Source organism: Mastigoproctus giganteus, chromosome 7 (assembly GCF_048544385.1).
Source record: "Mastigoproctus giganteus isolate SK-2022 chromosome 7, ASM4854438v1, whole genome shotgun sequence".
In the NCBI taxonomy this organism is placed as follows: domain Eukaryota; kingdom Metazoa; phylum Arthropoda; class Arachnida; order Uropygi; family Thelyphonidae; genus Mastigoproctus; species Mastigoproctus giganteus.
In genome coordinates this window covers 76,030,729-76,054,672 of record NC_143581.1, presented here as the reverse complement: position 1 = coordinate 76,054,672, position 23,944 = coordinate 76,030,729, and the positions used below count along the sequence as shown (strand labels likewise).

Sequence of the window (23,944 nt, the reverse complement as noted above, 5' to 3'; positions counted from 1 at the left end):
GACGTCACGTTTTGATTCCTAGTACTAGATCTGTTCACCTTTAATCCTTTATTCACCTTTTGATTCTTAGTAGTAGATCTGTTCACTTTTATTCAGCCATTCTTATCATTTGAGAGACTTTTCCAGGCTCCCTGCAGTTGTATAAGTGCAACTTGTAGGCAGCATAGTAAGAAATTTCCTTTGTGTTTTTATATCTCTAAAACATCATATTCAGTTAATTTGTATAGAACAGGTACTTTAAATTAACACGTAATTCAATTAAGTACATTCTAGAAATATCTTAAATTTTTTTAGAAATTATTAAAGATGCATAAATATTTAGTGAAAAGAAATCAGGAGAAGCAACTTGATAACGAGCTTCAAGAAAATGACTAAAATGAGCAACAATCAACATCAAAAAAGAAAACGTTGTAAATATGATGCCGATTATGTGGGGATTGGGATTTTTATATGCTGGTACCCAAGGTTGTCGTCTGCCTTTATGTATGGGATGTGGTTTAAAATTGTCGAATGAATCAATGGTGCTGAGTAAATTGTAGCATAATTTTTCTATGAAACAAGAGAATTTATCATCTAAAACTATGGAGTATTTTAAAAGACTGCAGGCCTCTACTAGAAAACAAGGTACATAATTTTATAGTATGGCTAAAATATCTGATAAAGCACAAGAATCCAGCTGTTTATTAGTTGAACGTGTGGCAAAAAAAAAAAAAAAAAAAAATCATCTCTCGTGATAGCAGAAAATCTGATTTTACCACCAAGTCGGGTAATCATAAAAAGTATTTTGGGAGAGGAACCTGGAAAAAAAATAACGACAGTACCACTTTCGAACAGCACAATTAACAGGCGTATAAAAGAAATGTCCGATGATAATGAAGAACAAGTTGTTCGAAATATTAATAATTTTGGGTGACTGTTTGCATTGCAAGCAGATAATTCTACTGGTAGTATTGGGAAGCTCAATTAATAGCATTTGTCAGGTTTATTGAAAACGACACAATTATTCATCTCTCTCTCTTTTTTTTTTTTTTTTTTTTGTTATAAAGAATTCACTGAAAGAACAACTGGCCAAGGAATTTTCAAAGTAATGAATAATTATTTACAAACGTGTGGTATATAATGGGAGTCGTGTGTTGGCATTTGTACCGACCATGCTCCCACAATGACAGGACCATAAAAGGATTTGTAAACTTAGTAAAACAACACAAATCAAATATTATTACAACTCACTGTTTTAGACACAGAGAAGTTCTAGTAGCGAAGACAGTCGTACCCAATTTAAAACATGTACTTGATCAAGCAGTTAAAATTATCAATTATATCAAAACTAGGACCACAAAAAAATATGTATTTTCAGAAAATTATGCAAGGAACTGGAGTCTGTATCAGTTTTCTCTTTAATGATGCATACTGAGGTTTGGTGGCTATCGAAAGGAAATGTACTTATGCGTATGTTCAAGTTGCGTGAGAAAATGCTTAAATTAGCTTTTCAAGTAGATTTATTTGCTCAGCTTAATAAGTTATATCAGTATGCAAGGTCTAGAATAAAATTTACTCAATTCTACTGACAAGTTAAAGAAAATTGCGAGGTGATCTGATTGAGGTGTATAAAGCCTTGAATGGTTTGAGCATGCTCAATGCTGATGGGATCCTTCCTCTGGCTCAGAATAATCGCCTGAGAGGGCATAAATTCAAATTGGGGAAAGACGGTTGTAGGATAGATGTGCGGAAGTTTGCCTTTAACCAGCGGGTGGTTGATTGCTGGAACAAACTTCCATCTGTCATTGTAGAAGTTGATAGCTTAAATAGATTCAAGGCAGAACTTGACAAACATTTGGAGCGAGGGGATAGGTGAAATAAAGGTTGTTTTTTTTTTTTTTTTTTTGGCTGATGCTATATAAGCTTGTTTTCTTGCATCATGTGCCCTTGCTAATGCTAAAAAGTTGAGTTACTGAGACGAATTATACTAAAACAATGAATGTAATAAGTGAAACATTAGAGCTGTTAAAGACAAAAATTGAGCATTACTTTCCATCCTTCGATACCAAAAAAAAAATCTGTGGGTAAGAGACCCAGTTGGAACAAGAAACCTTCCGACATTAGAACTTAATCTGCAAGAGGAAGAAGAATTGGCTGAGATCCATACTGACCAGTCATTGAAAATTCACTTTAATAACGCTAGTATTAGCAAATTTTGAATATTAGCAAAATTCAAAATAAATATTCATGAATTTCAGAAAAGGCAATTAGAATTTTATTGCCATTTCTCACTTCCTACTACGAAACAGGATTTTCCACTTTAAATGGCATTAAATAGAGAGAGAGAGAGAGAGAGAGAGAGAGAGAGAGAGACTAAAGTCGGTGGAGGAAGAGCTGAGAGTAAGCCTGTCTACAATAAATCGTCATATTAAAAAATCTGTGCACCTCCCATCAAACCCAACTGTTTCACTGATTAAAACATTAGAATTGTATATTTGTTTGTTTTTATATCTCATGCAATTTTATATCTCTTTTAAATTTCATGCAATTCATGAAAAAGAACATTAAAAGAACCTAAAACAGATAATAAGTGTATTATTAAGTATACTCAACAGAAATAACTTCCAGTTTGTGAATATATATTATAATATATATACAGGGTGTTTCAGTTAAACGTTTCAGAACTTCTAAGAGGGGTAGGGTACATCCTGACAACTCGAAATCATATAGCAATGTGGGGTCGGAAATGCTTTCCTGATGTGGTGTTGTACACAGAAGCACCATAAAAAGAAAAGAGACCGTAAGTGAGAAATCGTTTTAATAATACATGAAAAGAAGCAAAAGGTACATGGATTAAAGTAAGTGTTCGAAGTTTCTTCAACCTCGTATTGCTTTCGCACAGTGGTACCTTGGAAAATGTGCTACAAATCCCCTTTTTTCCTGCTGAAGTGTTGTTTTCCGATGAGGCATCCTTCACAAGGGAAGGAATTTTCAACACGCATAACGACCATATCTGGGCGGTCGAGAACCCGCATGCAATACGACGTCGTGCAGCACAGATTCGATTTTTGGTCAATGTATGGGCCGGTATTATGGGAGATCACCTCATCGGACCTTACCTGTTACCGTGTCATCTAACCCGACCTATCTACTTGATCTTTCTGCAGCAAGTATTGCCACAACTTTTGAGAGATGAACAGATTTCTGCATCGACGCAACAGACAATGTGGTTCCAACACGATGGAGCCCCTGCCCATTATAGCGGAGATGTTCGTAACTACCTGGATGTCACATTTGGTCAACAGTGGATCGGACGTGGTGGTCCCGTGCGTTGGCCTGCTCGGTCACCCGACCTATCATGTCTTGATTTTTATTTCTGGGGTCATATGAAATCGCTAGTTTATGACACCCCTGTTGACAATGCTGAGGAGCTGGTTGCAAGAATCGCAGTAGCTGCCGAAGAAATTCGAAATTCGCCTGGAGTATTCCAGAATGTTCGGATGTCCATGCGTCGGAGATGTGAGGCGTGCATTGTAGCCCGTGGAAGAAACTTCGAACACTTACTTTAATCCATGTACCTTTTGCTTCTTTTCATGTATTATTAAAACGATTTCTCACTTACGGTCTCTTTTCTTTTTATGGTGCTTCTGTGTACAACACCGCTTCAGGAAAGCATTTCCGACCCCACATTGCTATATGATTTCGAGTTGTCAGGATGTACCCTACCCCTCTTAGAAGTTCTGAAACGTTTAACTGAAACACCCTGTATATATATAATACATATATTATATATATATGTATATAATATACATTGTATATGAATATAATAATGATTGTAGTGTGCCGCAAAATTTTAGCACCTTTAAAAGTGTGCCGCAACAACGAAAAGGTTGAGAAACACTGAATTAAGGTATGTTTTGTGGCTCAGACAGTCATTGAACACGTGCTGCAATTAATTGGTTTTCAACAAATCTGAAACATATATTTACCAGAAAAAATTTTGGAAATTGGTTTAAAATATTGTATGAGCATTTTTAACTAGCCCATACATGCTTATTACAAGTATTATTCACTCCATCTCGAGTAAACTTCATCTTATTGTTGAATAAAATGTAACTTCTCCCATCGGGATTAGTGAGTGCCCAACAAAAAAGAACCGACCGGGCTAGCCAAGTGGGTAAAGTACCTGCCCGGCAACCCAAAGGTCGCAGGTTCGATTCCCGCCTCGGGCCTGGATCAATGTACTGCAAAAACCTTGGGAGGAGCAATATGGCCACAGAAGCCGATGCACCAACAACTACCAAATCAAAAAAAAAAAAAAAACCAACAAAAAAGTTCACTCCCAGCTCATAATCTCCTACTTTGAGTTACTAGCGCTGTACTTGGTGCAAATGGTATGGATATAAACACTACTCGGCATTCTTCAAACAGCTTTAAACAACTTTTACCTGTTTTAGGAATTCCAAAGCATGCAGATATTTTCTGAGTATTTTCTAGGGTTATATTGTACTGCCCAATTGCATTATTTTGAACTTTGCAGTTAATGTTACTTTCATATTCAACATTTTAGTGCGAATATGAATTTGAATTGTGGTAAATTGTATCATTTATGATGCAAGTTGCAACAAATGTTGGCATGTCAATTAGAGACAATATGGTTAGGAAATTGCTGTCAGTATTCTTCAACAGCAGCTCTCATGGTACCATTACAAAATTCATAAATGAAATTGATGACAGCATCCTCCTTATTTAATACTTTATTAATAAATAAAATAAATACTTTATTTACTGATGTTTTATCCATATAGAGAATAAAAGACAAAGTATTAAAGGTTATATCATTTCCTTTATATTCTACTAATACACAATGCTGTTGTGGACACATCCTTTCTGAAATACTCACCTAAGTTAGTTTGCCTGAACTGATGACAGCATTTTTTCAGTAAATAATTCTGAATAGTATTCGGATTCAATAAATGACCGTATTCCCTATCACTCTGGCGTTCTAACCATGCCATCACCCCATTAATTTTTTCAAGTACTTTGTTAACTTCTGATGCTTTTTCCTTGCATGAGTCATCCACATTATCTTCTGAATCACTCCTGATGTCACTGGTCTTCTGTTTGCGGATTGCCTTCCCACTGTTTTTACAGAGGCTGCGATTTCTTCTTTGCTCAGATGGAGCAAAGCAGGTGGAGCTTCCATACCCACCTCAATCCAAGCAGCCAGGTCATTGCTCCAACACTGCCACCAAGTATATTACAAGCAGCCTTTACTTCTCATTTTGAAAATGCTACTAATTCCAGCTTATTATTTCTGATTCTCATCTTTTCCATTTCATATTTTCCCGTATTCAATTGCTGTTGAGCTTACTTTCTCCCATCATCAGCCATTTTCAATCCACTGCAGGATGAAGTCCTCTCCAACAATTTTCCATTTCCTTCTGTTTTGTGCAATGGCCATCCATTTACTACCCACACACTGGTGAATTTCATCTGCCCATCTCTGTCGTTGTCTTCCACGTTTTCTTCTAGCCCCTCTTGGGTACCATTCTGTTATTTTCTCAGTCCATCCGTCATATCTTCGAGCTATGTGTCCTGCCCAAGACCATTTTAGTTTAGTTTTGATAAGAATGTCCTTTACTTGAGTTTGCTGCCTAATCCATGTGTTTCTCTTTTTATCTAACAGTCTGATTCCCAATATAATTCGTTCTATTCTTCGCTGTGTAGGTCTCAGCTTCTCTTCCATTCTTTTGGTGTGTGTCCAACTTGCACTTACATAAGTCATGGTGGGGAGTATACATTGGTTCATTAATTGACGTTTCAGACAAATTTGGATAGTGCTCCTCAGTATGTGACTATATTTCCTGAATGCTATCCATCCAAAATTTATTCTTCTCTTGACTTCCAGCCATTTATCATTATTACAGCTAATGACTTGTCCCAGATAAGTATATGACTCCCTTTTCAATTACTGCTCCTTCAATCATTATATCCCTTTCTGTGGCATACTTGTTCATCATTACTTTTGTTTTAGCCATATTCAACTTTAGTCCAAAATCCTTACTAACTGTGCATAACTGATTAAGAGTTTCCTCTAATTCTTTGGGATCATGATTTATCACCACAATGTCATCTGCAAATCATAAATGGTTTAGGTACTCTCCATTCACATTGATTCCTTTCTGTGACCAGTCTAATCTTCCGAAAGCTTTCTCAAGGGCAGCAGTAAACAACTTCGGAGATATTGTCTCCTTTTCAAACTCCTTTCTTAATTTTAAATTTGCTACTGTCTTTGTCTAGTCTAATAAAGGAGGTAGCATTCTCATATATTTTCTTCAAAATCATAATATATGGGATATCTATGCCTTGTCTTTCCAGTGCCCGAAACATTGCCTTATGCTGTATGGAGTTAAATGCCTTTCCATAATCCACATTTGCCAGGCATAATGGTGTTTTATATTCATTTTCTTTCTCCAATAGTTGTGATATTACGAGAAGGTGATCCAGAGTTGAGAATCCTGTCCTAAAGCCAGCTTTCTCTTTCGGTTGATTCTCATCAAGTATTCTCTCTAATCTGTTAGTAATGGCCCTTGTGAACAACTTGTAGATGTGGGATAACAAGCCAATTGGTCTATAATTTCCAATTTCTGATTTATTTCCTTTCTTATGCAGAAAAACTATGATTGCATTATTCCACTCCTTAGGCATCACACCTTTTCTAATGCACTTTTTGAAGAGCCTTGTCAGTTTTTGTGTTATGTCTCTTCCTCCCAATTTTATCAACTCTACAGTAACTTCATCTTTCCCCGGGGCTTTCTGATTCTTAATTTTCTTCAATGCATGTTCTTCCTTATCAGGAAGGATATCAGGTATGTTGTATGTGTTAATAATTTGAGATCCATCTTCTCCACTGCTGGCGTCATTCCCTCACTCCTTGTATTACTCTTTATAGTAGTCTTCTGCTATTTGAATTATGCCTTCTCTGCTATTTATAAGTACCCCATCTCTATTCTTCAGTTTCAGTATCATTTGTCTTTCTGTATTAGTGCTCGTGGCTGCTGATTTAAATCCTTTGTTTTCCCTTAACACTTGTTCTACTTTTCTTGTGTTAAATTTTCTTATGTCCTCTCTGAGTCTCTCTCTAATGACTTTGCATAACTCAGTATACTCAATTTTATCGTTGTCAGTGTTTTTCTTGCTCTTCATTTGTCATCTTCGGTTCATCATGACAAGTGTTTCTTGACTAATTTTTTCTTCTTTGGATTTCTTTTTGCCTATAGGTTTCTTGGGCTCTATCACTTTCAGAAAGTTATAATAGTCCTCATCGATATCTTGGTCCTGAACAGTCTGCAGAAGCTCAAACTTGTTCTTAAGTTCCACTACATACTGCTTTTTCTCCTCTTCTGTTATCTCAAAGACCTTTGTATTATTTACTGGAGTCAGTTTTTTCCTTTCTTTTCTTACATCTATATCAAGTGTGCATCTTACCATTCTGTAATCACTTCCAGCATTTTTTCAGGACGGTAACATCATTCATGATATATCTTCATGAGGATAAAGTCAATTTCATTAGTTATTAATCCATTTGGGCTCTTCCATGTCCACTTTCTGTTCACCCTTTTCTTGAAAAAAGTGTTCATTACTGACATTCCTCGAGATTCTGCGAAGACCACAAGTCTTTCACCTCTTTCTTTTCTTTCACCAATTACAAAATTTCCAATAGTTCCTCTTTCTGTGCTGTTTTGTCTCTTTCCAACCTTAGCATTGAAGTCCCCCTTAATGATATTGTAGTGAGTTTTCTGTTTATCTAGAAGACTCTCAGTTTCGGTGTACATTTCTTCGACCTCTTCATCATCATGGCTCGATGTTGGTGCATAAATCATTATAACCTTTAGTTTATACCTCTTAGAAATCCTGAGTCTTGACACCCTTGGTGATGTACTTTTGAATTCCAAAAAGTTGTTTTTTATATCTTTATGGACCAGAAAGCCAACTCCACCTTCACTCCTTGCACTGTTTCCATTGGTGTACAGCAGATATCCACTTGATATAACTTATAAGTAATTCATTTTTTCTTCTTGTTTCCGCCAAACCGATGATATTCTAATTCACATTTCTAACTCCTTTTCCAGCTTTAATATCCTGTATTCACTGATGAGCGATCTTACGTTGTAACAGGCCAAGTTCAATTTCTGTTCATGGCAGCCTGGTCGTACCCAGAGATTCTTAGCACGCTCTGCTTCCACTCTGTTCCTCTCGCTGCTGTAAGAGGGGGAGTGAAAGCTGCTGGGGACCGAGGACCATTTGTTTTGTCGTGCTGTCATATTCTGGAGGGTATGGTCTTTTCCTCTTCACGCTGACCAGGGTCTTGAAGAGAACTACCCATTCTTTGCCACCTAAGTGACATAACAGGGCTTACTATCGAGAAGGTGTGCATGAGTGGATTTTAGGGAGGCAGGCCAACCGGACTTCTCCTAAATCTTCTGAAATAAAAAGATATTGGATCCATCAGTGTTTTAGACTGAGTGTCTGATAACACCCAGAATGCCTGTTCCCCTCTAAACCCCACTTTCTCCAATACTAATCCAATTTTGTATACTTTCTCCCATACTAATCCAATTTTGTATACAACATATTTCAGTGTTAATGCTTTCAGAATTCTAGAACTTGAATTTCTCAGGTTACAACACAAGCAAGTGGCTCACCACAATAGTAAGATTTAAAGGCTCAAATAATTCCCTGATACATGGGCTGAATTACTGCAGTTGTGTTCCTTAGTAGAAACGTGACTCTGATCTTGCTATCTGTTGATTTCAACACATCAGCTGAAGGCTGAGCTGGACAGTGATTCAACATAACAGAGCCTATTCTTTAATTATTTTTAGTAAGCAAGTCACATCTCACCAGTGGTACAAACTCACTTTCAAAACGTTATTCATCCAACTGTTGGAGCTATTTTTATAAATCGTAGGTAGAGATTTCGTGTTGTTGTGCTTAAAACACCGGGGACTTTGACTTTTAATGATACATGATGTCTCTAGGTTTTGATTTCCAGGATTGTTTGTGTACCGTAACACAGTAATTCTCTCTTTGTCAGTTTTCATGCTCACTTGGTTGAGTGCTTTTTTAATATCCAGTGACTTGTTGGGAAGAAGTTTCGAAGTGCTGTTTTATTATAATTGTTCTGTTCTTCTGTGAATTCACTATCTTTAATCATATTACACAGAAATTCAGGAAACACTTCTGCTGCTGTAATGTCATCAAATACATGGGCCTTCCATCTCTAAAGCTACCCTTCAGAAGCTTTAAATGTTTCATCATCTCTAGCAAGTAGCTTATGAAATTTAAGGGTTGTGCTTTCAAAATTACCCCATTGATCAGTACTCCACTATGCTTCTGTACAAACCAGCTTGTTTAAACATTGGTCCAGATCACTCATTTTCACAAACTCTAGTTTTTTTTTTTGTTTGAAAGCCTACTTCATCTTCTATGAAGTCTGCACCAAACGAAATTTTTTTTCTTTTTTGTTAAACCGTGGATCATTCCACCTGGAATTCCACACTCGTGAAATATAATGCATTTTGTTTCCCCACACTCAGTCCTTCAAATATCTTTTAATTTTTCTTCAACTGTATAATTTTTCTTTTGGTAGCGATTGCATCAGTCCTACTGATTTACTAATTTTGCATTGTATTTATTTCTAATGCCCTAGATTTTTCTGTGTTTTGAGAAAACTAAATGAAAAACACTGTCTAGTCTATCATAGTTCTGAAGTGAAGTCACATGATTTCTCCATAAATCACTTGTCAAATTCATTATATATTTTTGTCTAGTTTAATCCTTTGCAGTTTTTGCTATCTAATTGTAATTTATAGTCAAAGAAAAGGGGATCATGTTTTGCTTACAAACATTTACTTTTTAACCAATGTGCTGCATTTAATGAATGGTACCCATATTCCATTCCAGAGTTAGCTGTTTGTAATTAGTAGTTCAGAACTGCATCTCTAGCTCAGGGAAGAAACTGGATGTCTGTTATTAGTTTCTGAGGAGTCCTGTTGTTTACAAAAATTACTCTGCGACTGAATACTGAATCATCATCATGATCAGCCATTTTCAATCCACTGCAGGATGAAGACCTCTCCAGCAACTTTCCAGTTTTACTTTTTAGAAATAAGCCTCTTGAAAACAAACCTACAGGAATCCATCTACGAGAACTGATTCAGCAGTGGAATATGCATTTGACCAATTCACATCAAGACAGAGAAATTGTACAACACTCCATAGAAAGTGTGTATAACTTCATGTGATGACTACTTCTGATGTTGAGGGAAACACTCTCTGAACAATCAAACCATTCAGACATGCAGCTCACTCCTTGGCAAATGCAGAAACCCTGCAAATTTATACTGACTGCTCCAAAAGTGAAACAGCTATGGGAGCTGCTGTGGTGCTACCAACATCAACAGTCTCTGTTTGATTACCACAAGAATGCAGCATTCTCACTGCAGAACTCTATGCCATTAAGATATGTTTGACCTTAGTTTCTAATGATTTCACTCCGAAGAATATAATCTGTACAGTGACAGCCCTCCAAGGCAATTTTCGCACTCCACATCCATTTATAAATCAAATAAAAACTCAAATATTCAAATTTCATAACAATAGGCAGACTGTCACTTTTTGTTGGATTCCAGAGCACACTGGAATACCAGGAAATGAGCATAAAGCACAGATAAAGCAGTAAGAAATCCCACTGACAATAACCATATCCAGATTCCTTACACAGACTATAAACCAATGATAAATTTGCAATGAAAAATGGAAAGAAATTTGGCATAATCATCTAAATAACAAGTTACAAAATATAAAACAGAATCCACAGCTATGGAAATCTAGCTTCTGCTCAAACAGATATGAAGAGGTTGTGCTTGCCAGAGCACGTATAGGTCGTACCCACCTTATACATCTATATTTATTGCAAGGAAATAATCCACCACTGTGCTTGCAATGTGATTCACCACCAACCGTAAAGCATATTCTTATAGAGTGCACTCAGTATCAGTATGCCAGAACCACATCATTCCGATCCCTATCTAATTTAAACGAGTCTCTTCAAATTAAACATTATTGGGGACAACTCCAATTTACCCGAGTTTTTCCACTCTCTAAAACAGATTAATATGTTTATGCTCATCTAAACTCTTTTTATTAATTGGTACAGTATCTCTCCACAGGAACAGGTGCAATTTGGCCATAGTAGCCCTTGCACTAAAAAAACCAATAACAACAACAAAATGAAATTGTAAGTCTTGCAAAAGAAGCTGGATTCTACGAAGTTGGTGATGGGGATATTACACAATTGCTTGAATCAAGTGCAAAACCACTTATAAATGAGGAGCTAGCAGAATTATACCATCTGCCACAAAAAATGAAGCCTTACATTGAAACACCAATGGATAGAGATTTGAAAATTAAAGAATTAAAGGAAGCCTTTGAGATAGTGACCAAGCACTTGAATATTTTTGTGAGAACGACCATCTTCATGATTGTGCACAAAAGCTAAGTGTGAAGTTAAAGACAGTGCTCCCACGTCTGATCCTCTCCACAGTGGCAGTGGGGTGAGTCTGAAATTCCAAAGTCATGTAGTTTTTTGTGGAAGGAGCCATGTCCAGTGAGGAGGTAGGCAGCATAGAATCGCTCCAGGTGAAAACCAGGCAGGTGTGAGGGGTAGGAGGCCTTGACATCTGGGAAGAATGTTTTGGTGAAAGTGCCTTTAGTTGAGGTCTGCCATCTTTCTTGCCAGGTGTCTGTTAGATGTTCATTAAGTCTGTTCTTTTCAGTGTTTCTATTATTTGCTGGTTTAGTGGTGAAACTGGCACAGGTAACTGCTTTTCCTTTGGCTAATTGGTAGAGCAACCCATGACAAACAATCTCCAGGTCCAGTGGAAGAGATCCAGTGAGGACCTGGAGCGCATGGGTGCTGATAGTGCGACAGGCATGCGGGACAGAAGGAGAAGAGAACACTGGATATTCCTAGGCACGATCTGTTCACAACTATATTGGCCTTCTTGTACCACACTCCAGAGTCATAGGCGATAGCCAGGATGAAAACTGCCTTATAGAAGAGGGAGAGCATTCTCTTCTTCAAGCCCCAGTCCTTCTGGGCAATTCTTGAGACTTGGGGCAGCATACTTCCTGATGTTAATCCTGAGTTGTTCTAGATGAGGAGTGAAGGAAAGGTTTTTATCTAAGATCAAACCCAGATATTTAAGCTCTGTTTTTGGTTTTACTGTAACACCATTGACCTTGATTTGGGGGTGGTCTTCTCAGATCAAGGATATCTTTTAGTAGGATCAAATTGGTTTTCTCCAGGGAGATCTTTAGGTTGTTATGCTCTGCCCAAGCTTGAAGGGTAGAGATGGCCTGGTTGGCAGTTGCTTCCAGATGGGCTCTGTTATTGGCAGAAAAGAGCATGACCAGGTCATCCGCATAGGCCTGGATCACCGACCGGCCAGATCGGTAAAGTGCCTGCCTGGCAGTTTATGCCTCGGGCTTGGATCGCAGTAAAATCATTGGATCAGAGTAAAATGTAAAAACATTGGGAGGAGCATTATGGCCACAGAAGCCAATGCGCCAACAATCAACAAAAAAAAAAAAAAAAGGCCTGGGTCTGTACATTGTTGAGTTTGGTGTTCAAGAAATCATCCAGCACCAGATTCCAGAGGAGAGGCTCCAGGAGAAATCCCAGAGGGGATCCCCTGAAGACTGGTCTGAAGACACGGCAGTGGGGAGTGGACATTACAACTGACCAGTCCTGGAGATAGGTCTTGATGCATCTATAGGGTGTCTCAAAAATATTGGTACAAACGTTTAGGGGAGGTAGGTAACATCTAAAGGAATGTGAATCGCATAGGAACCCATAACCGGAAATGTCACCGTTAGTCGGTACACAGCGCTGTTCATCAGTTTGCGAAAGGGAAAATTTCTGGTTTACTCATTCAAGCAGTAGTTGCCACACGAAGAGCATGATCGATATACAAACTGTGAGCTGGCAGACATGCACCTAGTGTATGGATTAGCAGAGGGCAATAGACAAGCCGCTCAACGAATTTATGGAGAATGCTTCCCAGACAGACATGCACCAGACCAATGTTTGTTTGCCATGGGCATCAAAATTTGTGCGATTATGGGTCATTTAGTAGTGACGTGGTCTGCCGGCACTACTCCATGCCAGGAGTAGTGCCGGCAGACCACGTTCAACGCAAACTCTCAACATGGAAGAAAGTGTGTTGAATGCCGTCCAGAATAATCCTACTACCAGCACACGTGCCGTTGCCTCTGCCTTAGGAGTGTCTCGTTGCAGTGTACAGCGTCTGGCATGACAATTCCTTATACACCTTTCATCTCCGAAGGGTTCAGTTACTGCTCCCCCAAGATCATCCTGCACATGTGGCTTTTGCACAGTGGTTTCTCCGAGAAAGTGTTCAAGACTTGATTTTCCAGCCTATGTTTTTTTCACGGATGATGCTTAGTGACTGCTTAGTCGGCCCACACCTGTTACAATCCCGCATGAACTCCGCTAAATATCGAATCTTTCTTGAACAAGTTCTACCAGGGTTACTTGACGATGTTCCAGCAAATGTGAAACGCAACATTTGGTTTCAACATGATGGGGCGCCTGCCCATTATGGAAGGTGTGTTTGTGACCATTTGAACACGCGTCTTGGGCGTTGATGGATTGGCCGTGGTGGACCCGTTGGCTGGCCCCCCACGCTCACCTGATTTATCGAGCCTTGATTTCTTTCTGTGGGGAGCCCTCAAATTTATCGTGTATGAATCACCTGTGGAGATGGAAATGGATCTCGGGGTAAGACTCATCTGCGCTGCTACTACTGTCAAAGAAACTCTAGGTGTGTTCGACTGTATCCGCCAATCCATGCTGCATCGGCGTCATGCATGCATCGCGTCTCATGGTGGAACCTTCGAGCACATGTTGTAACATCATGAAATGCATCCATCTCGTACTCCATTGTACATCCATCTCGTACTCCATTTATTTGACATAATATTATGTCAAATAAATGTTTGCCACTAATTACCATCTTGTGTCATTTCTGCTTCTTGTGCCTCTGCTACTACTTTCCCGTTACGTTTCTGGTTATGGGTTCCTATGCAATTCACATTCCTTTAGATGTTACTTACCTCCCCAAACGTTTGTACCAATATTTTTGAGACACCCTATATATAAGTTTTCTGGGACTTACGTCCTCCGGAGCCTGCCCAGGACACTGGGCCACCAGAGGGAATCGAAGGCACCAGCAAAGTTGAAGGAGATTAGTAGAAAGTATTTGGAGTTGCAGTTGGTAGCAGCTTCAATGATTGTTTCCAGTGCATCTACCGTGGAGCATGCTTTCTGGAAACCGTACTGGTTAGATGAGGAGACACCAGCGTCATTGTAGTGGGCTTCTATTCCATGGGAGATCATCCGTTCGAGAAGTTTACTGAAGACTGGCAGCAGTGCAATGGGGTGGTAAGATTGTGGCAGATCACGAGGCTTGGTTGCATTCTTCAGTATAAGTCTAACGGTTGCAGTCCTCCACTGTGTGGGGAAGAATCCTTGAATGAGATAGTAGTTTAACAGATTGAGTATGGTAGTAGGAATAAGTTCAATGGCTTTCTGGACAATTTCTGGATCGAGCATGTCTCTGCCCAGAGCCTTCTTGTTTCTGATTCTAGATGCAGCTAAGTTGAGCTCGGTTGGGGTGAAGGGTTCTTCAATTGGAGTTATGCGATATGTTTCATTTTCCATGCTGTTGTTGTTATTTGGTTTGTAGGAGCATTAGCAACTAAGGCCATATTGCTCCGGGATATGCGGTGATCGTTCCCTGACCTCTCCTCATCCTCCGTATTTGGTGGTGACGGGCTCGAACCCCGGTCTAATCAAGAAGCGTGTGCTACGCACTGCTGCTCCTTCCCACCTGTCATTTTCCATGCAGATCTGTAGCTGTTCCGTTGTGTGTGGATCAACAGGCTGCTGGAATGTAGCTTCTAGAATATTATTGACAGTGTCTTGCCATGTTTTGGTGTTGAGTCCGTACAGTAATTTTGTGGTTGATACGACGTCGCCTCTGGGGGGGGAGCTTGTTATTGGTCACTTTGTATACAACCCCCCCCCAGAGGTCAGCATTCCCTTCAGGGCTTCCCATGAGTGCTTTTTGCTCTGTTTTATTGTTCTGATGTACTGATTCCTGGTCACTCGATATTGCTGCAGTAAAGCCTCTGTTTCTTCTGGAGGCCATGTTCTTCTTTCACGTTGATAGCGTTTTCGTTGGTAAATGACTTCGCATCTAAGAGCCTGGAGTTCTGGAGGCCACCAGGGTACAGCACCAGGTATGAATCTCTTCTTTTTGATAGCCTTATTTGCAGTATTAGTGACAAGCTGTGTAATTGCGCATTGATGCTGGTCTGGGCTGAGGCCATTAGGATTGAAGCGGCTGCCTGCACTGGTCAATTCCACCTTAAAAAGGTTCCAGTCGGCCTTATTCAGGGCATATCTTCTTTGTTCAGTTCGGTTGGTTGGTTGAGTGACTAGTGAACGGTGTAATTGGAAGGTTAGTACCTTGTGGTCATAGGTGATCCAGTCTCACTGACTGTCCATGAAGCAAGGTGCTGTCCAATGGAACTTGAGGGTAAGGTGACATCTATGGTAGATTCCTAACTTTCTCCAGGGTACTGGAGAAAGTTGGCAGGCAGTTAGGTTTGTTTAGATTGACCAGATTGCTTTTAGACTGGTAGTCTTCAAGACGTTAGCCATTTCTATTTCCTCTATGATCTTGAGTTCTGCTGTGCCAGGCTGGGAACCTGCAGTTAACATGCAATGAGTTTTACCTTTGGCATTTGTAGCTTGATGGTCTGTAGATATGGGGGGGGGCAGGAAGAATATCTTCCCCCAGTCAACAGTATATCGAAGCTAAGTAGAATTGCCCCAGTGGTGAAATTACATGGGCGCACACAGCCCAGCTAGTAAACAGATCAGTGATTTTGGTGACAGTCATTTCAGGATTGCGAACGACGATTGCAGCCTAGAGTATGTCACCATCAACATGGACTACTTTAAATCCCAAGGGATAGCCTTTTTCCTCCTTGTTATAAGTGTATGGCTCCTGAAGGAGCAGCATGTCTTAAGTTCTCTTCATCTGCCCTTTTGACCAGTTGTGCAGCAACAGCCTTGGACCTTTGAGCATTATGTTGTGCTATTTTCACGGTGTGGATATTTAGGTTTGGTCTGTTACTCCCCATATTCTATTCTTGATTGTTGAGCACTTCTGGCTTTGAGATAAACTGGGCAACTGCCGTTACAGAGTGAATGGTTAGCTGGCACCTTTAGGGCCTTGCAATTGGCACATGTGGGAAGTTGAGACCTTTTTGGGCATGTAGTGTACTCATGCCCCATTTCGGCACAGTGGCCACAGGTGGGCAGATTTTGCCTGCACGTGTGCGCGGTGTGGCCGAAACGGCAACACCTGAAACATTTGGGGACGGCTACATTCTCCCTAAAATGGTGGCTGCCCCAGTTGATGTAAATTCTTGTTTTCTGGCAGAGGATCTTTCAGGCCTTTGGTGGTAGATAAGTATTGAATCCACTTTTTTCAATTACTGCTTCTTCAATGATTATATCCCTTTCTGTGACACTTGTTCATTGTTACTTTTCTTTTAGCCATATTCACCTTTATTCTTAAATCCTTACTAACTCTGCATAACTGATTTAAGATTTTCCTCTAATTATTTGTGATCATGGCTTATGATCCCAATGTCATCTGCAAATCATAAATGGTTTAGGTGTACTCTCCATTCACATTGACTCCTTTCTGTGACCAGTCCTTTCTTCTGAAAGCTTCCTCAAGGGTGGTGAAAACAACTTCGGAGATATTGGGTCTCCTTGTTGAACACTTTTCTCAATTTTAAATTTGCTACTGACTTTGTCTAGTCTAATAAAAGAGGTGGCATTCTCATAAATTTACTTCAAAATCATAATATATGGGATGTCTATGCCTTGCCTTTCCAGTTCTCGAAACCCTTTCTATTTAAGTGTATCCCATCCCTATGTGCAAGAATCACCTTCACCTCTGCCTGCGGCTACTGTTAAACTATTAGTCCTTGTATCCCCCCAAGCTATCAGTTTTCCGACCCACCTAACACTGCCTCGATAGCATCAGCAAATATTCTTGCACCCTTTCTATTTAAGTGTATCCCATCCCTATAGAAGCAGTCTCTCCTGTTAACAACTACAGTCCAGGCTGAAAAAAATTCTACCCCTTGAGCCTTGCACATTCTTTCCAGGACCAAATTGATCGACAAGGCTCTCATCATCGTGTCTGGGCAGAATTGCAGACACTTTTAAATTCAACCCTAATTCTCGGCTTTTGTTCAACAGTGACCTGTACTTGTTAAGTAATTCTGCCGGTCTCCTCTTAATATCATTAGTGCCAACGTGTACAACTATATCACCTTTTGTGCCCTTAAAAGATGATATCCGCTGTACAACGTCATCAACCTTTTTCCCTGGCAGACATACCCTGGTCCTGTTCCACCTATCCTTTTTACAAAGCATGTTTCCCGTTTCCCTGACAGTAGAGTCACCAACAACTACTAGTTCCTGTAGGACCAGCGCATTCTGCTTTGGGGGCTGCCGCTGTGTTGCGTGATGACCAAGTGCAAGCTCTGGCGTTGATGTGGGCAGCTGAGAGCTTGATGGGCCCCTCAATTTAGATCTTTCGACGGCATCTACCCTGTCCTTCAAACTCTCATATAGACCCACAACAACGCTGAGTTGTCGCCTGATTTCCTTACATTCCTTACATCGCGCGCACACACAAAGACATCCCCCCCATGGCAATATCATGTTCCGTTCCAGAGAGTTCAGCAAACATTTCACAAGACACACATTTTTTTAGGATCTGATGCATTGGAGAATCGCCCCCCTCAGTTCTCCCCCAAGTCACAGCAGTCCTGCCACTTTGTTTGTGTTGCTTTGCTGCCCTAGTTTGGGGCATGGTATTTTAAATTAATAAAATCAATAAATTAAATTAATTAAATGTCAGTACTACGCTATCTAATAGAAACAGTGAAGCGTATTACTCTATAAATTATACGTTAGAGCTACCTAACTACCTCAATTAAAATTTTGAATTCCCTACCACTATATACAAAAACAATGGCTGCAAGATTTGAACGAAATAACGGTTTTACGTATATTGGTAGAAGTAACCCCAGAGAAACGTACCAACTGCATGGTACTACACTTAAGGTTGTAGAAAATGAAAAAGACCTGGGAGTAATTGTGCAGTCAGATATGAAGTTTTCTGAGCAATGCAGACAGGCTGCAAGGGCAGGTCATGGGGTTTTGTCAATGATATATAGGAATTTTGCTAGCAGGGAGAAGGAGGTGATTGTCCCTCTGTATAAGGCAATGGTCAGGCCACGCCTTGAGTACTGCGTACAGGTCTGGAGGCCTCATTTTAGCAAGGATGTAGATTTACTTGAGCGTGTACAGAGAAGGGCAACAAGATTGGTGAGGGGAATGAAGGGATCCTCTTACCAAGAGAGGCTTAAGTTCTGCAAATTGCAGTGGCTGGAGACTAGGCACCTGCACGGTGATCTGATTGAGGTATATAAGGCCTTGAATGGGTTGAGCACGCTGAATTCTGATGGGATCCTTCCACTTGTTCAGATTACCAACCTAAGGGGGCATAAATTCAAATTAAGAAAAGACAGATGTAGAATAGATGTGTGAAAATTTGCCTTTAGCCAGCGGGTGGTTAATTGCTGGAACAAACTTCCATCTGTTGTTGTGGAAGTTGACAGGTTAAATAAATTTAAGGAGGAACTGGACAGGCATTTGGAGGGAATGGTGTGATTTTTTTTTTTTTTTTTGGCTGATGCTGCATAAGCTCATACACTTGCTTTCTTGCATCACATGCCACTACTACTACATTGCTTTCATTTGTTTTCTCCATTAGCTGCAGTATTACATGAAGGTGATCGGTAGTTGAGAATCCAATCCTGACGCCATCTTCCTCTTTTAGTTGATTCTCATACTGAAATTCTAATCTGTTAGTAATGATTCTTGTGAACAACGTATAGATGTGGGACAACAAGGTAATTGGTCTATAATTTCCAATTTCTGATTTATTTCCTTTCTTATGCAGCAAAATTATGATTGCATTATTCCACTCCTTAAAAGCATGACGCCTTTCCTAATGTATTTTGTGATGAGTCCTGCGAGCTTCTGTGTCATACCTCTTTCTCCCCATTTTAACAAGTCTACAGTAACTTCATCTTCACCTGCAGCTTTCTGATTCTTCATTTTCTTCAATGTATGTGCTACCTCATAAGGAAGGATATTGGGTATGTTTAAAGTGACCAGATCCTCAGTATTACAATGCTGGATATCTATGGGGGGGGGGATTTCAACCCTCCTAGAAACAATATACACATTTTTTTAAAATTTTTATATATAAAAAATATTCATATACAAAATATATATACTTCTTTGAACTAATCTTTTAAAATATCACACTTAAAAAAAAAAAAAAAAAATATATATATATATATAGGCTATATATATATATATATATATGTTTTTTTTTTGGATAAAACTGAGAAAAATAGTTGTAATTAGAATTGAAGAAAAACACTTATTGGAGGGGTCATGTTTTTAATGGATTGTCATTTTTGTTTAGTGAAAAAAGATTTGTTTTTTCTGAGAAATAATAAAAATACTTACTTCTTTTAACAATAAAAACAAGAGAAATTAAATAATATAATTAAATATATTTTTCCACTGAGGGAATTTTTCTTAATAATTCTTCATTATTCACTATTTCTTCGTAAAATTCTTCACAAAAATTAGCAAAATTGCACTTAACTTGTAGTATTACTTTCAGCATTTCTACGTTCAGTTGTGCTTTTGCTGACGTCCACAGCTTATTTACTATTGAAAAAACTATGCTGATGTAATGGTATGACGTAGCTCGTCACTGTTCAATTGTACTTGTGTCACTGCAACTAGCTGCGTACAATTGAGTTTTCTTGGGCACATGCGTTGCACTTGTTGCATCACTGCAGCAACAAGTAGAACGCATGTGCATCAGGTTTTGTGAAGATTTCTAGGTAACGTAACACTTTTTTCCAAATAACACCAGAAAAAAGTTTTTAACATCAAAACATAAATAAATTTTCATTCTTTTTTTTTTTTTTTTTTTTTAACCTTCGTAAACTTGTTACTCACCACTAATTGTGTTAGTTGCAATTTGTGCATGCCGTTAAAAAATGCTTATGCATGGTATCGTGAAATTTATAAAGAGAAGAGAAGAGATTATCTTGGGAAAAAACCCCTCTTGAAACATTTCTGAAGACAACTCCTTGTGCAACAAACAAATAATGAGTGCTGACCCAACGATGAGTGATCAACGAGTGTGCATTTAGTCAGTGATGAAGAATAAACATTCTTTAACATTTGTAAGTCATAAATAATTTCTTTAAATTATAATTTACTTGATTTTAAAGGCTATGTTTTCATTTCTTTGAATAAATCAATCATGGTTTAAGCATAAATTAATTTTATTGTTGAGAACGTAACCCCTGTTTTTAATATTATGTCTATGGAAAATAAACTCCTGCTTTACGAGCACGTGCTAGGAACAAATTAACTCGTTAAGTCGTTAACTACCTGTATATCGAAGCAAATATACAGCCAAATTTTTGAAATTGCTAATTCTTTGAACACTACTTTTTTTTTTCATAAATCGTTTTCGGGGTCATGATCACATCCGCAGATATCTGAAACCATGGTATGAAGAGGCACGTTATATTGAGTTTGCAATGTAATGATTTTTTATGAAATAAAAATACTTCTATATCACTTTGAAAAGATAGTTTCAAACTGTGCCCAGTAATGCTGTTAAGATCCAACAGCCACTTATACAAGCAAAAATAAAAATTCGAAACTTCAAAAATAAACAAATAGAAGACATATGCACACACATGTATGCAAGCCAAAACATTATGACCATCTGTCTCCATGTGTGGATGCATCCTACACCACCTGGGAGTGATATCACTGACTGGTGTGGCATTTATATAGTGACAGCATGGGTAACACTTGTCAGTACAAAGCCTGTCCATTGGGGAAGGGAAGAACCTGATGATGTTTAAATGGGAAATGATTTTGGTGTTGGGAAGGCAGGAGCCAACATCTCAGCAGCTACAGTCATTGTCTGCTATTCTGAGGCTGCTTCTGCAAAGATCTTGGAGGAATGGGCTGAAGTGGGACACAACCACCCAAATGTGCCAGGACTGGGAGACCAGCATTGGATGACTGGAAAAGAGTTGACCAGTCTGAATTCTACAGTTCCAGTTCCATCTTGTTGATGAATAAGTGTGTTGTCGACAGTGAGAAGGTGGATAGCTGCAACCAGAATGCACAGTTGAACGAAAACAGGTTGGTGTTGCAGTGACAGTATCATGATTTGTGGGGGGGGGCTGTCTTCTTGGACATCACTGGACCCCCTCATCGCCATTGAACACATCCTCACTGCCAGATCTTATATCTGCATTGTTTCAAACGAAGTGTTATCCTGCATGGTGACCATGTAGCATCATGTAGGATAACACTTGGCACTGGACTCTTTTAGCAAGACAATTCCTTATCTCACAAGAACCGCATTGTGCAGGAATGGTTTGAGGTTCGTGTTCAAACATTTTGTGTGCTCCACTTACCACTAAATTCCCCTGTCATCAGTCCCGTTGAAATCTGTGGGATGCAGTGATACACATCATTCATCGCTCCAAGCCAGTGCCTTACTCATGGATGTTCTGCCCTATCCTGCTAGTCCAGAATACCTGAACCACCTTCCAGTCTTATGGAGTCAATGCTATGCTAGGTGCAAGCAGTTATCATGGTGACAGGCAGCTTAACATGGTATTATGTAAGTGGACATAATGATTTTGGCTCATGAGTTACATGAATTATTTATTCTTTTCTAGCTTTTATCTTTATTGTAATTTTAATTTTTGCTTCCTATTTAGTTGGTCATTGGCACCTCATCTATGCTACTGGTGGCAGTTTGGAACTACCCTTCAGCGTGGTGTAATAGTATTTTAATTTCATAAAAAATCATTAAACATGTGATTGTTAGATTCTATTAGTATAAATAGCTCCTATATAGATGAGGTGCTTTCATTTCACATATTTTGATAAAGATAATCAGTGCAGCATGCCATTGAAATATTATATTGATTATAATTCCACCTAGAATTTTAACCAAGACACATTTTTGTGATAATAGTTTTCATGCCACTATATCCTTAAACAAACACATTTTCAATTTTAAGGGTTTTTTTTTTTTTGTTTCTTTGTTTTAACCAGAAATATCTGCAGTACTTAATTTTCTTATCATAGAAATAGTCTGGCAAATGAAATCTAAAATGCAAAACAGCACATAACTAAAATCAAAACACTATTTAGTTGTAAGAATAAACCACATTTCCACTGGAGATCACCCTGTTATTTGTGATGTGCTGTGCAGCAGGTTTTGCATTGAAGGAATTGTTCATGCATTGAGTTTGAGAATATCTTGCATCACATGCACTGTAAAATAACTTTTTCTTTTGTCTGTTATTGCTATTGTGAAGTCAAAGTAAGGTCAGTAACATTTTATAACTAAATTTTAATAAGTTAACTGTAGCTAAGTTAAGTTATAACTGATAACTAAGTATCATTAGTGACTGTCCGTACCAGAGAAATTTTTTATGTTTATTTTAAACTTGTGTTTCAAATATAAAAAAAAAAAAAAAAATAATAATAAAATTTTATATATATATTGAATTTGTCTAAAAAATTGCAGTGTTTATATACATTATGTTTGTATTTTAGGTTTAATGTACGTGTTAACCTTGTTCTGACTCACAGTTACCAGCTGTATTCTAAAACTACTGCTGTAGTGCGGTTTGCCCAGAACAATGAGTTATATGCTGCACTGAAATTAACTTCAGTTTTATCTGAAGATTCTGCTCCTGGAAGGCTTATTTTGACTAGCTGTAATACAGCTTTTATTTCACCTGTTTCTCCAGAAAAGAAGAAACCAAACAGAGTAAGTATTAAGTTGAGAGTGTACCTTAAATTCTTAACCCTCTGTCACTAATACTGCCTCTGACAGATGAATTTTTTTTCCTTCTCCTTTTCTTTTTAATATGAAAATGGCACCATCCCCCCAATATATAAAAAAAATTTCTGTTTATACTCCAGCATGACAACCAAGTCAGTAGAGTTTACAATAAATCGTCAATACAAATATTTATCTTATTTAGTAGCACGGGCTTGAACTCCGGTCCACTCAAGGAGCGCGTGCTATGCAATCTTGCTCCTGACCACTGGGCTACATCAGGCATCTTTCCCCATCAATTTTGTTTAAATTATATGATAAATGATATATTTTTGTTTAAATTATATAATAAATGATATAATTTTGTTTAAATTATATGAAACTACACTATGGGTTTTCTAAGTTGGGCTCATATTACTGATAATTATAATATGTATTTTTGTGAAATTTTTTCATCCCATGAACTAGAAGTTTTGACTTTGGTCTGGAAATTGGTCTAGTAATCAATCAAGATTTCCCCTTAATAGTGCTGTGTTGTTTGAAGTATAATTGTGGCCTTGTCTAGATAATCCTGCATTAGAGCCAGGCCTCGCATAACACTAGTTCAATTAACGTGTTTTTCAGTTAACCCTATTTGAAAAAACCATACCACTTTACACAATGCAAATTTCCAGTTAACGCAATCTTTTTTATGTGATAATTGAAAAGATTTGAATTGGGCTTTAAACTTTCTTTGCATCAGAAAGTCAATAAACAAGTGTTTCTCTGCTGCACACCTCAGTGTGTTCCATCAACCA

The 23,944-nt window shown here is 38.5% G+C and overlaps 1 protein-coding gene across 1 annotated transcript in view; it reads left to right on the top strand.

The window, feature by feature from the left end:
• Helz (Helicase with zinc finger) overlaps positions 1–23,944 on the top strand; it is a 509,821-nt gene that overhangs the window by 174,056 nt on the left and 311,821 nt on the right. The window contains exon 6 of the mRNA XM_090378353.1: positions 22,919–23,135. Coding sequence (XP_090234479.1) covers positions 22,919–23,135 — 217 coding nt within the window. The remainder of the gene's footprint in view (positions 1–22,918; positions 23,136–23,944) is intronic.